The 17,400-nt window shown below is 34.8% G+C and overlaps 1 protein-coding gene across 3 annotated transcripts in view; it reads right to left on the bottom strand.

The window, feature by feature from the left end:
* Positions 1-362: 362 nt before the first annotated feature.
* The window catches only part of LOC123525125 (uncharacterized), a 29,615-nt gene continuing 12,577 nt past the window's right edge, over positions 363-17,400 (bottom strand). Inside the window, exons 2-6 of one of the 3 annotated variants that reach the window (XR_008370152.1) lie at positions 8,040-8,100; positions 7,142-7,262; positions 3,957-6,059; positions 3,155-3,215; positions 2,078-2,183 (exon numbers count right to left, since the gene is read on the bottom strand). Coding sequence is in view for 2 of the 3 variants with exons in the window: in XM_045304990.2 (XP_045160925.2) it covers positions 10,411-11,031 (621 nt within the window). In the remaining variant the exon portion in view is untranslated. Of the gene's footprint in view, positions 1,720-2,077; positions 2,184-3,154; positions 3,216-3,956; positions 6,060-7,141; positions 7,263-8,039; positions 8,101-9,162; positions 11,032-17,400 lie in introns of those variants that run through there. The other 2 variants (XM_053538153.1, XM_045304990.2) reach the window with 2 other exon arrangements.

Genomic DNA, 17,400 nt, shown 5'->3' with positions numbered 1-17,400 from the left:
CCTAACCTACCACGTGGATGGTAGATTTACTTTGAGGTAATTTTATGATGAATTTTTTTTTTTTTTTCTAATCTAACATGGCAAGGGTCAGGGGTTTATACGAGTTCTATATAATACAATCTTTTTCAAACAACTCATTATGTAATTACCTGCTTATAGAATATTTCTTATACTATATGCTATATGCTGTAACCTACTATTGACAAATAAAAAAAAAAAATATGATGAATGATGAAGTATGGGGAATACGCGATTGGGAACATTATTTTCAGGAGAAAGAAAGACTGCGAATACATCACCCATGTAGCGTAGCCGCTCCTTAAGTCCTCTGGATAAATAACTTAAGACACTGTTTTTGTATCTAACTAATTTATTTTCCGTAACCAGTAGTATAACTTCTAACTGACAGAGCTAACAAAATTCCATCTAGCACAAGTAAAGCCTTTAAGCATTTCATAACTCTCTGTCTCCGTCTTCGTTCCTGCTCAGGCTGTGAACAGCGCAGGGCCTTAGCCCTGGCCGGCCTCCGAGCCACCACGTGGTTGCTGTGTGAGCGGGCGTCTCCTTTCAGCTTAGTCCAACAATACACATTCTGTCTCCATATTTATACAGATTGGTCAAATACATCATTTACATAAGCAAAATTATTGAATTCTGGTACAAACCGAAAGTAATAAACAATAAAAATATTTCTCGTAAAATATAGATAAATTGTCTCTCATGTTACACACAATGCCCATCATTTTACTGCAATATAACACTTATATCACCTGACCAATAACTTTAGATGCATTTTATGTGCACTTCATGAGAAAAACAACATGTTTTTCTATAGTGACGCATTTACTAAGTAACCTAGATCTTAACCTGTTTAGTCTCGCCTTTTTGTAAGAAAACTCTTTCTTAACTTATGAAAAGATATAAGGAGAGTGTGTTTTCTTTCAACAAAAAGAAATTATATCAATTTCTTTACATCCAACATGGAGCTATATTATTGTCTAACGTGGAGGAGAATGCGTTTGAAGTCTCCAAGTGACTGAAAACGCATCTCGGCTAACATTGTGTAGGATAACAAGATTTACAGATTTCTCCAAGTGTTTTAAACACACAAATGAATGGATAACAATTATGTGAAAAATGTTTGAGATAAATTTCATCTTATCTATTTGTCTTGGTGAACAGTTGGTATCGTATTTGACCGCCATTACCATTTGAAAAATTATTGAAGAATGGTTTTACTACTGTACTAAACAAACAAAACATGTGAATAAAAGAATTACATTTATACATTGTTTGAGAAATACCTAATATTATTTCAAATGCATCAAAAACATATTTTTGGCTACCTTAGTAATCTATGCTTAAAACTTATGAATTGTCTTTATCAAACGTACCAAATGTCTTGAGCAAACATATGAATTTTCTTCATTCAGAAGTGATTACATTTCGCTGTTTTCATTCTTCTTTCTGTTATTATGTCGATTAAATGGCTCAGCTTCTGCAGGTGGTTCAATATTCAGTTCCGTAGAAAGTTCCAAACGTCTTTCTAGTTTCCGTGACAACACAGGTCTCATAACGAAATGTGCAAATCCAGATCCCAGAAGCATTGACACCATTAACCAGACGTTCATTGTCATTATGCAGAGCATCATAATATAAGCAAGACTTACAGACAACATGTGAGAAATTACTTTGACAAACAGACGCCAGTACTTTTTCCTGAAATAGAAACACAAATATCATTCAATTTTAATTTTGTTGTTACTTTAAAAAAAAATGTTCTGTATTTAACGTTTAGACCACATACCCTTCATAGTCTTTAAATCGATTATACTGGTTAGGGTATGTGCTCACATTAATTTGCGAACATATTATTTATAATGCCATATTTTTCAGTGAATTATTGAAATATAAACGTGAACTGTATCCGATAATTTCACAAAAAAAATAATCTGTCTATAAACCATTGAAACACACAAGGATATAAATGGATATCAATGTTTCTTGCAGAAATGTGAAAAGATCAATTTTATCATTACAATATTATTTTTCATCAAATTTTTCTCCCCCAACTTACCTTTTCTTATCTTGTATAGTTTGATAATCCTGCACGAACATCATATATTTTGTACTGTCATAGCATATTGCAATCGCAAAGGTAAACACCATTGCCAGTATAATCCCTGAATAAGAAAGCTTGTTTTATAAATAAAATAATTCATCACATATAGATATACTGTTTGCTACATTCACAGGATAATTATTCAATTTACGCCATCAGACTAGATTAGAATTTTCCTTATACGGAGAGAATTTAAGAAAAATTCATCTTGTACAACAAACACTTATGTTACATTACAGAACCTTTGAGCGAGATGCGCTTATTCATTTTTACGTTAATGAAAGAATATATTTTCAATGAAATCAATCAAAATATTAAACGAAATACTTTATCCCTGTGATAGAACATTTTAACATGTAATTTCGAGCATTTTCAATTAATTAATTAATAGGACATTAGCTGTTACTTTCTTTGAATTTTAACTAAATTTCACCGTATTTCAAATCAGTTGCATGTAGCCAAATTGATCAGTTTTTTCATTTCCTTGGTCTCAGTTTAGTTTTATTTTCTGATCTTCGGGGTTATGGGGTCCATTCAATAAATATGTAATAGAAATTCACTTATGCCGAGGGGGGGTGGGGGTGAGGCGTGAGGTGTGTTGCACATTTCATTACAGACTCGATCAAACCGTGACTGCTATTATATAATAATTGTGTTTGGATACTTTCGATGTTTTCAAATGATAACTTTTGATGCTTCAAAATGATAACTAAGTTTGTTCAACGATTCCACTTTTGGAATCAGGATTAATCTGTTTAGACAACGCTATGTGGGTAATTTTATGTAATATTCACATTTATTTCAATGTAACAACTAATGATAGGTTAGCTAATGGTTTATTTAGAATACTATGCTTATAAATTTCTTGCTAATGAATCAACTGACTCCTTTCTATGAAATGTAATATTCGATGCAATAAAAGTGGCATTACAGAAATATTGGAACAAAGCTGTGTATGTAATTATTTATATATGGATAACATTTTAGACGCGTTTCACGTTTAATGTATAATATTATAAAAAAAATGTTTACCTTGAACGGATGAAATTTTGATGCCTTCAATTAGGAAATCAGAATCTGTCTTCAGGGAAAACTAAAATAAATGCAATTTGCACACTATGACATATATCTGTTGACACTTTTTACAATGTGTATGCATGTTGTGATGTAATACGTCGGTCGTCTTGTATGGCTTATTTGATAATGTCTTCTCGTCCTTCAAACTTTAAAATAATGAACACACAAAATGGAAAGTAGTCGAGCATTTACTATGGATTGATTGCCTTATATTTTCACTGTCTTCTTCTGTCAGCGACATTTTATTTGGCAGAAAAAGTTATTTCTGTTTGCTTTACTAACTGCATGAAATGGCATAGATACACATCGTGATTGTTTCATGAAGAAAAACTAGTCTCACCCTGATATAAAACGCAATTTATTCATATACGAGAACCTTAAATATAATATTTGATATTCTTGTGTGTAACTGCACGTGTTTCACATTTGTAATTTTATGGCCCTTCTTCACACCGTGTTCAAGCATCGACATTTCACCACCAGCTTGCATTATCTAACACTGACGGGACATCTTTGGCCGAGTGGTGAAAGCCCCTCACCACTGTGGGTTCGATACCTCACCAGGAGTGCAGAATTCTTTCACGAGAGAAAGCTATGCGGCTAGCTTATGGAAGGTCTGTTGTTCTACCAAAGAACCTGCACGTCCCTGAAATAATTCACGGAGACAGCTTATTTCTTCTTGTGCCATTTAAAGCTGAAATATTGCCATATCGACCTTACTACAATTGTATCGGTGTTACTACAAACAAACACTTACAAAATTGTGTCCGTGCATAGAACGATGATGATGCTCGTGGTTCATCCTTGTTTCAGACTCCTGAATTTCTTTATTAATCTCATCACTTTCTCCCATATCCTTTATTAATATTCCTTGTAAAAACACTGATATGACCAGTGATAATTATATAAATCACCGGCATAAGTGTAAAGTATTTGATAATATGATTTTGCAACTTCAATGCCCTTCAAACAATTACATCAACAACTTCAATTCCATTTTTTTTTAATTTAGAAGTGTTCCATTTAAATACTGTCATTGAAACATAATAAAATACACACTTGATAAGATCCTCTTTTTGAACTTCTGTGTCCTTGGTTTTATCTGCAAATTCGTTTAACTGCATATTAAGTTATTCTCTTATCAGTTCAGATAATGTATTTAAATTAAGAGTTTCAAATTAAACACACTGCAAAAAAAAACTTGCCTCTGTCAAAGGCGATGTACTAACTGGAGACAATGTAGCTAAACAAAATGACAATTCCAGCATTAAAGCATTTTCATAAGTCATATTCTAGTATATAGATAAATAAATGGGTACGTTGAAATAAATCGGTTGTATCAGAGAACTGTCACGCGAACAGCACATTTTTGTATGCCAGACAGGATTCCCCTGTGTTTTAGCCGTTGCTTGAAAAAAATGGGTGTGGTAAGACTCTCGTGCTGTAATTTGTGACGCATAAACTATCACAATCAAATAGTGCCTAAAGGACTTGTATTAATTTTATTTTATTTCTTCTATGATTTGAAGAATATAGTATACAAGAAAAAGAACATATTACTGGTTGTAAGCGCGGATGGACATATCCTATAGCTATCGCCTAAACAATAACTCTCGAGTCAGACCTTTAATCAGTGAAATATTCTAACGATAAAAAAAACAACTTAATTCCGCATAACGAAACCATGAAATGGTATTTTACAGTGCCGCTTACTTGATGTATGATTAAATTGTGACGTATTTTAGCACAGCTTTTAACCTCTATCTGCATCGATATGTCGGGCAAAACATTTAAAAGCAGTTTATGTGCAATGTTACGAAAAAAAAAACAAAAGATCTACTTTTATCAAAATATAGAGGTAAAAATTTATACATCAGCAGGGAAATACCTGTCAATCGTTTTTGCTCTATGTTATTACTGAAAACTTAAAACAACATAATCAAAATGTCTTTTATCAAATATTCTTGATTACAAATATGTCCATTATCTGCCCTAGTAAAAAAGGCCCCATTAGTCACAAATTAATGCAGGAAACGAAGAAAACGAATTTATCAAAAAGTCAACATATGTTATAAAAGCAAGCGTAATATGAGCCCAAATATAATTCCTAGCTTACCAAGTGTTAACAATTCTGAGTTCTGAAAACATTAAATGAGAACTTTTGCACTGAAGTAAAACGACAACGACTACGTCATAACAATATTTTTGTTTACGGCAAATATAAGATAGTGTAGAATGCAGGGTTTTAGTTGTTTCTTCAATTGTATGGAACACAAGAGCTGCTACAATGAACAGCTCGAGAAAACAGTCACCTGCGGCTGCTAATTTTATTTTATGTTTGTCTCTTACGGAACACTGTGTACTTAAGCTGACGGGCGGTCTCGACTGAAAAGTACAGAGGAGTGACACTAAACGCGTGTAAAACATACTATTTATAAAACAATCACATTTATATAATGTTTGAGAACATTCCTAATGTCATTCAAAAGTTATCCATTTGGCTGCATGACAATAACGACCTTAAACGTATGTACTGTCTTCAATCAGAAGTGATCTCCTTACAGAAAGCGTCTTTGTGCTTCTTCTACGCCTTTGTTGGATTCCTTGATCATCATTATGGTCTAGTGGCTCGGCTTCTCCATCGGTTCGTTCAATATTTAAGTCTTTAGAATGTTCTGATTGTCTTTCTAGTCTCCTTGACAACACAGGTCTCATAACGAAATGTGCAAATCCTGATCCTAGAACGACTGACACCATTAACCAAACGTTCATCGTCATTATACAGAGCATCATACTATAGGCGAGACTTACAGACAACATGTGAAAAATTGCAGTGACAAAGAAACGCCAGGTCTGTCTTCTGAAACAAATAAATTTCTCTGTGTTTTTGTATGAAAATGAAAGTGGACAACACATTAAAATATAATATACATAATACATAACCGTCACATCAGACTGCTTCTGTAGAGACATTCACACATACAAAACTAGAACTTTTCCATAGCATACGCATTTCCTCTTAACGAAACAAAAGCATTGATATTTCTGCTCCTATATGAAATCTGCGTTAAATTTGGTGAGTGTATAGTCTTGTCGACCAGTTTGTGTCACAATATTTCACATATGATGTCTTAAATCTAATGTAAGGTTCGTAACTCAGCAACTATTTTGGAATTTTGGGGAAATTACTTTATTCTGTCAAGGTCTATAATTCTGCAGCTACTGGTCCGATACAAAACTAAAATCGTCATTTACATCTAATTAAAATTTGTTTCAAATTTGGTGACTCTTTCTCATAGTTCTGAAGATGGATGCCTGTCACAGTATGATCAAGTATGTATTTGGACGAAATCAAGGGCCAGGAAAAAAATCCGTGGTACCTAACTTCACTTTCCAGTTATTATTTTTGTAAAGTTTGGTGATCAAATGGTATTTTATTTTCAGGACGTACGTATGTACGTACGTTCGCTCTCCAGAACGGAGAAGTACAAATCTGTATGCCTCCTCTACTTCCCTAAAGGGGGATAAAATTAAAAGTGCAACATTCACTCTGCCACATACTTATGTTTTGTATTACTCTTACATTACTGTTACAGCGTTTAAATCCATGTGTAGGGAGTCAAATTCGGATTTTCACACGCTTGCGTTCGTATGCAGCTCATAGATATGGGGGAGCTTTATATGAAAATGTGCTCCAAATATACCTCCCCGGGGAGCTATATCCGAAGGGAGCCATATAGGGTGTGGCAGTGCAGGTCTGAGACGTTTGTTTATTTTACATGTATATAAAAAAGAAGAAGTTGTACACTGCAACAAATATCCTTCACAATATGTAAGGATATAAATGTTAATTGAATTTCTTTCAGAAGCAATAATAAGTTATAAATAATTAATATTATCATTTTACTCACAGTTGATTCTACTTTCTCCATTCTAACTTACTTTTTCTGAACTTGTGTTTTAATATGATTTCGTTTATGTATTTCCTGCATAAGCATCATGAACTTTAAGATGTCAAGCAATACTGTGATTGCAAAGGTAAAGAGCACCGCCAGTAGAATTCCTGAAAGTAAACGTAAACATGATTAGCCAACTATTTCCACTCTCGCACTTTGCAATCACTTTGAAAGGACATGGATGCTTAAAGTTCATATTTAAGCAAAGCATGTGAGTAGAGCAATCAAATAGAATTGATATGCGCTGAGTGGGTTAATATATCCTTATGGTGTTTTTATATGCTAACAAATACAGTTTGATAAATAACGGGAAAATGTGCACACATACATGTTTAAATGTTCATTCTCAAGTCCACTAAATTCTGCACTTTTCGGTTTGTTGGTCAGTTCTTCAAAAGGTCAACCTCATGAGACTTAACAAGTAAATGGGATTAAACACACTAATGGACAGAATCACGCTTTGTGCTTTAAACCTAATGGGAATTTCTAATCAACAACAACTTGAGAATGCTCGGGTCTATTGTCACGAAACATTTTATCGTTAATATTGCTCACGGTCAGGTAGTTGCATTAATTTTGTGAACAGTCACAGCAACCACTCTTAGAGAATGATTTCTGATGTGTAGTTTGAAAATGAAAAACGCAAGTTTCATGTTTGCCCTTCGGCTTAATTCGCCTCAAATTGTGAGAGTTTGTGTTACGTATCCTATAAATTTAGAAAATTTACACCATTTTAGGTTGCGAACAAATGAAAAATGACCGTTTCTTTACCGCAGTTTGCAAAATGAAAACTGCCTGATTTGGTAAAATTAAAATTTTCAGCCGCATGATTTAAATTGTAATTGTACTTAGTTTACTATGATAAAATATGGAAAACTGTTTACCTTGAACAGATGAAATTTTGATACCTTCTATCAGAAAATAAGTGTCCGTCTCCAGGGTAAACTGAAAGAGTTGCATTTAAACATACATGTAAAATTATTTTGCTACCTTTCATACAATGTGACGTTTTTTTTTCTAAATTGCTAAATAAGAGAATATGTCTTATTTATTTTAAAATGACCGCCATATTTTCAATTTCTGTTATTGCAGGATGCCGAAATAGCCTACGAAAATTCGTGATCGAGTGACATTACAGGTTTACTACTTTCGTTTCATTATTTATTAGATTTTCCGCCTGAAGTAGCTATGGAGACATTACATTCTAAAAATATCAACAAAATGTAGGAGCAATTATAACATTTATTATCTTGCCTCCTACAAGTTTCTTGCATTTCTATTGGTCAATAGACGTCACGTGGAGACAGGATATATTCCATATCCTGCTAGTATATTTCAGATATGAATTTTGTTTAAAACAAAATGGCTGCCACACTGCTGGCGTAATTGAATCAAGTCAGATTATTTATGAGCTCCAGCGATAGTATCGTTTCCGAGGGTAAATTTAGTGTTTTCTTGCCGATTTCATTCTACTTACAGATCAGCTCACGCGGAAAACCCACTTTCCGTTTTTCCTCGAAGGAAAAATCTTGCATAGCGAGGAATTCCTCCGAGTACTGCCTAATTCTGACTCGGAGTACCGACTTTTTCAGTTTTATTACTTTAGCGGAATTTCGTCGAGTCACTCCGAGGAAGTACTTGACGAAACTCCGAGTCGAAATTATACAGGTAACACTATAATATGTACTGTTATTTTATGGCCGCTCCGCGCGACTCCGAGTCTGTAATAAACAATTAACCGGTCATTTCGAGTGACGCGAGATGATTTCAAGAAACTCCGAGTCGGAATTATACAGGTAACACTATGATCTGTACTGATATTTTATGGCCACACCGCGCGACTCCGAGTCTGTAATAAACGATTAATCTGTCATTTCGAGTGCCGCGAGATGATTTCACGAAACTCCGAGGCAGTATTCGTTTACCTGGATAGAATATTACATGATTAGCTTGTTTTCATTGTCTAAAATTTGTGAATTTTTATTTTGAAAAAGTTTCATAGGGAAACTTAAATAACAGAAGCTAAAATATTAAATGTTAAGTAGAGGCCCGCCCGCTTAGCTCTAAAAGAAAGCGTTGGTCTATGGATCGCGGGGACGTGAGTTCGATCCTCGGGAGGGGCGTATGTTCTCCGTGTAGATTTGATAGAAGACATTGTGCCTGAAATCATTCGTCCTCCACCTCTGATTCATGTGGGGAAGTTGGCAATTACTTGCGGAGAACAGGTTTGTACTGGTACAGAATCTAGGAACACTGGTTAGGTTTAGTGCCCGCCGTTACATGACTGAAAAACTGTTGAAAAACGGCATAAAACCAAAAGCAAAGAAAATAAGTATGATGTTGAAATAGTTTTACTTTGCTATTCGAATTAGAACTGAATTCATGTAAAAGTAATTTAATTCAAGAATTGTATAAAACTGGACACATACGAAATAACTGCCGTTAAAGAATAGTTGAGATTTATTATGTATATATGATTGGAATTGATAAGTGATGATATACACAGTACAGTATTTTAATGTGATATTTACTTGATATAACAAAACTGCATTATCTGGTGATTTCACATTTATTTACATAAAACGCTGCTGTTTATACATGCTTATGCATGCAATATTTATCAACATGACACGGCTGTAAATTAAATCCTGAACACAATCAAAACGTTTTCATGTATATAATTACTTTCATTCACTTGTAATAATCATGATAAAATACTTGCACAGTAAACATGCTAAAACATAAAACTGTATTACTTCAGTTTATGTAAGAATGTCAAATTGCGTGACACATGCCGAAGATTTTTTACTACTTAACCTACAGTCTGTTGGTAAATGCAACATTTGATGAGCTGGTTATAGTTTTCTCTTTTAAAAAGGCATTGTATTTCACACAGAGTTCAAGTACCGGGTGAAACTGACACCCAAGTCAGACAGGGGTCGAATGTTCTCAAGAGTTTGGAAATCTTGGGCTCCTTCATTTTCAGTTTGGCGTTGAACTTTCGGTAGTTTGTCCTTTCTTCTTAGACGTTCATTTACACGTGTAACAACCTGGACCCAACATGTAGGATTTTTTGTTTCTGGATAGTAAAGGTTTGTTTATTTCTTAACCACAGCTTTTCTGGCTGGATCCAACTCTTGCTTCCCGTGAGCATTCCCACTCCAGTTATAGAATACACGTAATTTGTCTACACTGAACAGCTCTGGAAATACATGCGGAAGGAGTAAACACGCGAAATGCTGCTCGTTGTTTGCTTCATGTCTTAAGAGTTCTTAACAGCGACTCACTTAACACATACTGGTCATCAATATCAGGAGCTTCCTCGGTGTCATGCGAGGCACAGTCCTCTACAGGTGAAGACTGGAGTTGCTTTTGATTAATCAAAATATCAAGTTTACTCATAATCACTGCCTGAGTAGCTTCAATATCTGTTAATCTTTTATTGTACGCGGCCTGTCCCTTTTTACTCTCAATTACTTCCTTTGATAGGTCTCGCACTTGATCTGTAAGCACATTCAACAAAGTCAAAGTTTGGTTCATTTGCGGAGAAGGCTGCACCGGACGGACTGGTCTAAATGGAGAACGTGTCAGAGACGGTCTCGATGTTTCTGTTTCAGTGACTGGTGTGTTACCATTTTCTGGTTCCGTGTGTGTGGAGGGCGTGGCTGGTCCTTCAATAGATTGTTCGTTATAATCCGGCTTGTTAGAGGAAGTCTGGTTTGATGTGGCAGAAGTTGGTATCTGGCTGGTGTCTGTCGTTTCTGTGGTGACTGATGACGATACATCAATACTTTGTTGCGCAGAAGCGGGTGGAGTATCGTAGGATGGCGGAGAACCAACGCTAAGAATAGTAGTCCTTTTCTTCCCGACCTGAACCTGAAATTAAAAAAAAAAAACTTGTTTAGAACTGAATCAAATATTATTCGCATTATTTGTCTTTAAACTTGAAGCTTATTGAAGTATATTATTCACTCAGGAAGAAATATATGAGCCGCGCCATGGGAAAACCAGCATAGTGACTTTGCGACCAGCATGGATCCAGACCAGCCTACGCATCCGCACAGACTGGTCAGGATCCATGCTGTTCGCTTTCAAAGCCTATTGCAATTAGAGAAACCGTTAGCGGACAGCATGGATGCTGACCAAACTGCGGATGCGTAGGCTGGTCTGGATCCATGCTGGTCGCAAAGCCATTATGTTGGTTTTCCCATGGCGCGGCTCATTATATATTATTGTCGTTTGGGTATAGGTATCGCACAGTATATTGATGTTTTGAAGTAAAAACAAACAAATTAACATAAAATTGCTACGTTTATGATTCAAAGTTGGCCGAGCGGTAACGTTATTCGTTCATAATATTTCGCCTAGGATAAGATTACCAGACCAGTAAAAATTTTATTTTTACAATAATTTTATTTCTTTTAATCTTACACTTCGTTTCAATAGCATAACCCGGTAATAACTTCGGTATCGATTGATTTAAAGATATTATCGATTTTATACGAAATAACAAACAAAACTATTACATATATATAATCTTAATTGATTTAGTGATTCAATCGTTGTAGAAATAATATGTGATGTCATAATAATGTGAGGATGAAAGCAGTATCTACCGGTTACCGTGCGGTGTTTATGATTTTTTAAAAATTTTAACAGTAAGATTAAAAGGACAACACAAATTCATACTGTTAAAACGTTGTTCTGTATATGCTTATTTCATAACAAAAAAGCAATGTATCAAATTTAGCGGATAGGTCAAGAATCCTCTTCAGAAAAAACAAAATATACTAGAAAACGGATGTGTCACATTCTTGCATACTGAAGTGCATGTGTCACACAGCTGGTACCCTATCTCATGACAGTTCTCACCTGGTTTCACGTAACATGACATTTCTCACCCATGACAATACACGTTACTGCTATATGAATTAAGATCATACAAGAGAAAGTCATTTATTAAAAAGTCTAAGTTAAAGATTTATTATTTGTTGTGCCTACCATTTACCACGATAGGATTTACTTTTTAAACGTATTTAACAATGGGGAGAATTGACTTTCAGACAAAATATGACATTGTTCAGTTGCACAGAGCAGGACTTCCTACTAAGACTATAATGTCAACATTGTCCGCAAGGGGTGTAAGCGTGACTCGCGATAATGTGAGGTACTGGGTTCGAGCCTATGAATACGGCAGGTTCAATGTGGATCAAGCTCAAGAAGATCAAAAACATGTTTTCACAGTAATATCACAGCGCGACGTGGAAATAATTCTAAGAACAGATCCATGCGTTTAAAGCAGGGATATACATAATTCCTTGTTACAGGACGGTGCTAATATCAGTCTGTCATCAACCAAGAGTGCAATAAATGCTGCAGGATATACAAACGCTAAACCAAGATATGCTCAGCTTGTAAGTGACACTAATAAAGAGGTCAGAATGGATTTCTACAACGAATTGGTAAGAATAAATGAAAACTTTAACAATGTTATTTTTTCTGATGAATCTTCTATACAGTTGCATTCCAACAAACGGACCAGTTATAGACCAAAAACGTCGTTAAACAAATGTCTCCCTAAGCCTAAACACCCCCTTAAGATCCATGTGTGGGCAGGAATAAGTAGGAGAGGTCCTACAAAAATTCAATATTCGAGGGAATAATGGACATTGAATTCTATACCGTCTCTATTCTTGTGGAAAATCTAGTCCCATTCGTGCGACAGACATTCCCAGACGGGCACAGATTCCAACAGGATAATGATCCGAAACATCGTTCGCGCATGGCACGTGACTTCTTAGACGCCAGTCAGATAAACTACCCTAAATGGCCTGCACAGAGCCCAGACCTTAATCCAATTGAAATGATATGGGCACAGCTCAAACGATATGTCGCTAAAATGGGACCAAGAACAAAAGAAGGGCTTATCGAATGCATTAGGACATTTTGGAGTGTTGCAATGACTGTTGAGCAGTGTAACATTTACATCGATCATTTGTATAAAGTTGTCCCTGTGTGCGCGCGAATGAACGGCGCTGCGACTGGAGACACTCCGAACAGACTGTTTACGGAACGCTCGGAAGGCAAAAGTTTGAGATATTTCAACGACAAAATAGAAACAGACGAACATGTTCGCAGACGTGCTCATCTACTGAATTTGGTTTGATTAACTTCAAGTAAACAGGACACTGATTAAGCTTATTCATGTGCGTCCGACTCGTAAAGTCTATTGTATTATATGTGCATACGCGATTCAATAGTGAAGAACCCTTACTAATATGTTTATACAGAAATCTGTTTAAAGATGTGATAATGACACCTTCTCTGAAAATGCATACACATTTTCAAAAATATTTAGTAATCTAAAACGTCATTAGATGTTTGTAAAGAAAATATTTGAAAGACGATATTTCGAATAAAACATTTAATGTCAAATAAATTATATGTGTTTGGTTTAGACATTGTTGGTTATGATCATCCTAGCTCGGGTAAATTAATGAAATTAGGAAGTGGGTCGCATATACTTTTCGTTTAGAATGTTTGTTATTTCGAAAAAGCAACGTAACTGATTCTTTTAACAGTTGTGTATTGAATGTTGAAATCACTTATAAAGGGAATTTAACAAGGTATGCATGTATGAAGGAACAAAGTATAAATTCATCGTAACTCGATTCTCCTGTGTACAGAATATCTTAACTGAAAATGGAAAAAAAATCTATTCCCATCATCCAGAGTTGATAATCTCTGCCTCGGCAATCTGCGTCGTCCCCACCCGTCCCCACTGAACATTGTAACACTGACCCACAGTCAACTGAAATGAGATATTAAATCTGTCTTTTAAAAGGATCTTACTTGTATTGTTTTTTTTATAATTTTACTTCAAAGTGATTATCTCTCTTTATAATAAACAAAACCAGAGCAATAACACTTTTGAATAGGTGGTTAATCAGAATGTGATAAAATAACACATTTGTTCACAAATTTAAAAATATCAGTTACAGTTTTTTATGTTAACTGAGTTCTTAATACACAAGACATTTTCTTGAAACTTGCCTTTTGTTTGAAATTATAATAAATCAAAGAAATAGACCACTTCTACCTTATCATGCGAGCGCGACTGAATCTGCCTTTGCTATCAGTGTATTATGATCAGCCTGCAATCCGTGTAGTCTGATCATGACGCACTGTTTGCCACTCAGTATCTTATTGGAAAGAACCCTTTTAAACATTAAGTTACTGTCAATTTGAACACGAACAATTTCATTATAGAAAATTTAGGTGGTAGAGTTAAATATTTTATATAAGAGGGCGGTAATTACAAATTCATAAAAAAGTATATTCTAATTGATACTAACTTATGTAATAGATCTTCCTGTTGCTTATGTAAATCTCTTAATAAAATAAATGAAAACGGAATAAGTATCATAAAATGTTGCTCAAATGTGACTGACCGCCTTTAATATGAGTTTGCATCTTTTTACAGATTTTCACACAAGGTTTTTTTCTTGTACTATTTTTTTTTTTTTTTTTTTTTTTTTTTTTTTTGGTTTTTTGTTCTTGTTTTGTTTTTTAAATAATTATTAGGTTTTTCTGCAGAATATTAAGACCAAAATAAATTATCGAAAAAAACATACAAAACAAAGGAATACATTCTCGTCTATAATGACCCTTAGGGTAGAAAAGATAATAAAATCCCAGTGGTCTGTAACAAAAGAAACATTGTGTTAGTTACTGTATACTTTTGAATAATCTTAAATACAATTGCAAAATGTACATACAAAATGCTCTATTTTTAGTGAATGCTTTTCGGCATGTTCAAGTCTTAAGATAAACCTTGTGTTTCTTTTCGGCAAGGTTTATAGTTATTTAAGATTGTTCGTGACAACCAGTATTGTTCGTGTCAACCAGTATTGCGCGTCTAAAGTAATCCTTGCATTAGGTAAGGTTTACCAAAGTTCTGCATACTTTTACTTTATAATTATACTAGACGTACAGCGGCACGAAGTGACAGACAGTATTGTCTCGCGCGCTTTTTACATTCAATGAATGTGTACATTGTATCCTTCGTATGTTATCTCTCATATTATGCAATCGCTGAAGAAAGATTATCCCTGAGGGAATGCTATCTAGAAAATATTACATATATGTCTTTGGTTCTCACGGCAGGTCACACTGCAAATAATAATATGGAATGAATTTTAACTGAGTGTTCTTTTGTTTTGTTCACTCTCGCATTGTTTAGTATATTTCGTTCTTATAACGATGAACTGTACATGTTCAAGTTATATCAATAAATTACTGTTCTGTTCTGTTCTGTTCTGTAATATGTAATAGTTATAGTATGTGTGAGAGTGTGTTACCAGGATATATCAGAGCTAGGGGTACATCGAGGGTATTTTTCTCTGCACATATCGTCGAGGCCGGTAGGCCGAGACAGATATGTGAAGAGAAAAATAACGAGATGTACCCCTAGCTCTGATATATCCTGGTAACACACGAGCATTACATATTATAACTGTTTTATCGCATAGTTTATCATTAAAATTTATATATTATTTTCATTTAAATTTGTTTATTATTATTTTTACTATTTTGATTCCCTTTCTGCGCCTCGCTGACTGAAACACTAAAACTTCTGTTTTAGAAAATGTGTTCCCCAGATAAAAGTACCCAACAAATTTCTGCATTGGCTTTAAATCTTTGCATTTCATTGGCCAGACATATTGTAAAACTTGTTGTTTTGTTTGTAAAAAAAATCAAAGAAAAAGAAACATTTGAGAAATCTCAGAATTTCATATATTTCATGTATTTCTGAATTTGGCAATAACTATCAAGTTTTTGAAATATTCTAGTTTATTTATTCTTTTACTTTATAAATGTAGGTGTTTGTGACAATTTTTTTCTCTGTGAACTGTAAATTGGAGCTAAAATCATATTTTCTTTGAAAGGAAAAAATTATACTCCCTTGATAGGACCTCAGTAGAGAAAAGGTGTTCCGATATATATCGGAACAGTTTTACTGTGCTGATATATATCGGAACACTTTTTTTCTTATGAAACTCCATAGAGATTTCCGTGTTGATATATATCGCAACAGTTTTGTAAGATATCAGCACAGTTTTGTAGTAATAATGTGTGTTACTTAGCCTGGGAATCCAGTCTGACAATTCCTAACTTTTTTTCTTCCTGCAAATTGACAGCCTTGGGAAACCTGTTTTCCGACCGCAGCGCCACCTATATTACACCCGAAATATGTGGGTGTCTGATAAAGAACGATAACTTCTGAAAGCAATAATCCATGGCTTAAAATAGAAACGGAATTCTCACGGAAAAGACAGATCGGAATCGTATACTTCCGAAGGTTTCCGAACATTTCCGGGCCATAGACAAATACCAGTTTTTACCTCCCATAGCTTTTCCAGCAAGTTGTAATAACTTTTAAATATGTCAGTAAACTTAAGTTTGCGTCATAGCCATCGAGATGTTATATAAATGAAGACCTAGTGATCTACGAAAATTGCCGAGTTTTCAGCAGAATTGCCTCGTTTTCGTTTCAAACAAGCGCAAATACGATCATATGTTAATTAGGCTAATTATAGAAAGTCGATATTCAGCACTGACATGGAAACTCCTTCAGATTTCCCCAGGCGTTGATAATATCAGAAACTAGATGAATGCCAATTAACACTAATTAGCGCAAATTAAGTCGGATCAATGCATAGATATTATGTATTATTTCTTCTGACAAAGCATAAATATTATCAACGGCTTCCCAGGCTATGTGTTACTATGTATAACATGCTGCAAAGATCAAAGGAAAATTGCCGCACTATGCGATAATTTACACTTTTATGATACCTCTAACTCAGGGGTGGTATAGTACGTCATCAACAGGTGCGCGCAACACTTCCCGATGCGGCTTTTTTATGTCAAAACACCTCGATTCGGTGAGTAAACTTGCGATTATTTTATTGGTAACGAATAGATTTGGAAATGACATATAGTCTAAAGTACCCGCATGTGTCTCTAGTTTATTACTGACGTTTGCATTTTTCAAGAAAGTCTTACGTTTAAGAGAACATTAGAGCACAGTGCACTTCATGGAAACACTTCCCCATTCACCGTACCATATTATATCGCATAAAAAGAGTTTTCATGCATTTCTAAGGACTAAATGCCTTGACGGGTGTTCTTTTATGGCAATCAGAGGTCAGCGATACCTTAATTAATTACTGGAATCTGTAG

Source organism: Mercenaria mercenaria, chromosome 3 (assembly GCF_021730395.1).
Source record: "Mercenaria mercenaria strain notata chromosome 3, MADL_Memer_1, whole genome shotgun sequence".
Lineage (NCBI taxonomy): Eukaryota > Metazoa > Mollusca > Bivalvia > Venerida > Veneridae > Mercenaria > Mercenaria mercenaria.
Note: the sequence above shows the minus strand (reverse complement) of the source record. Positions and strands in the feature narration are given on the sequence as shown.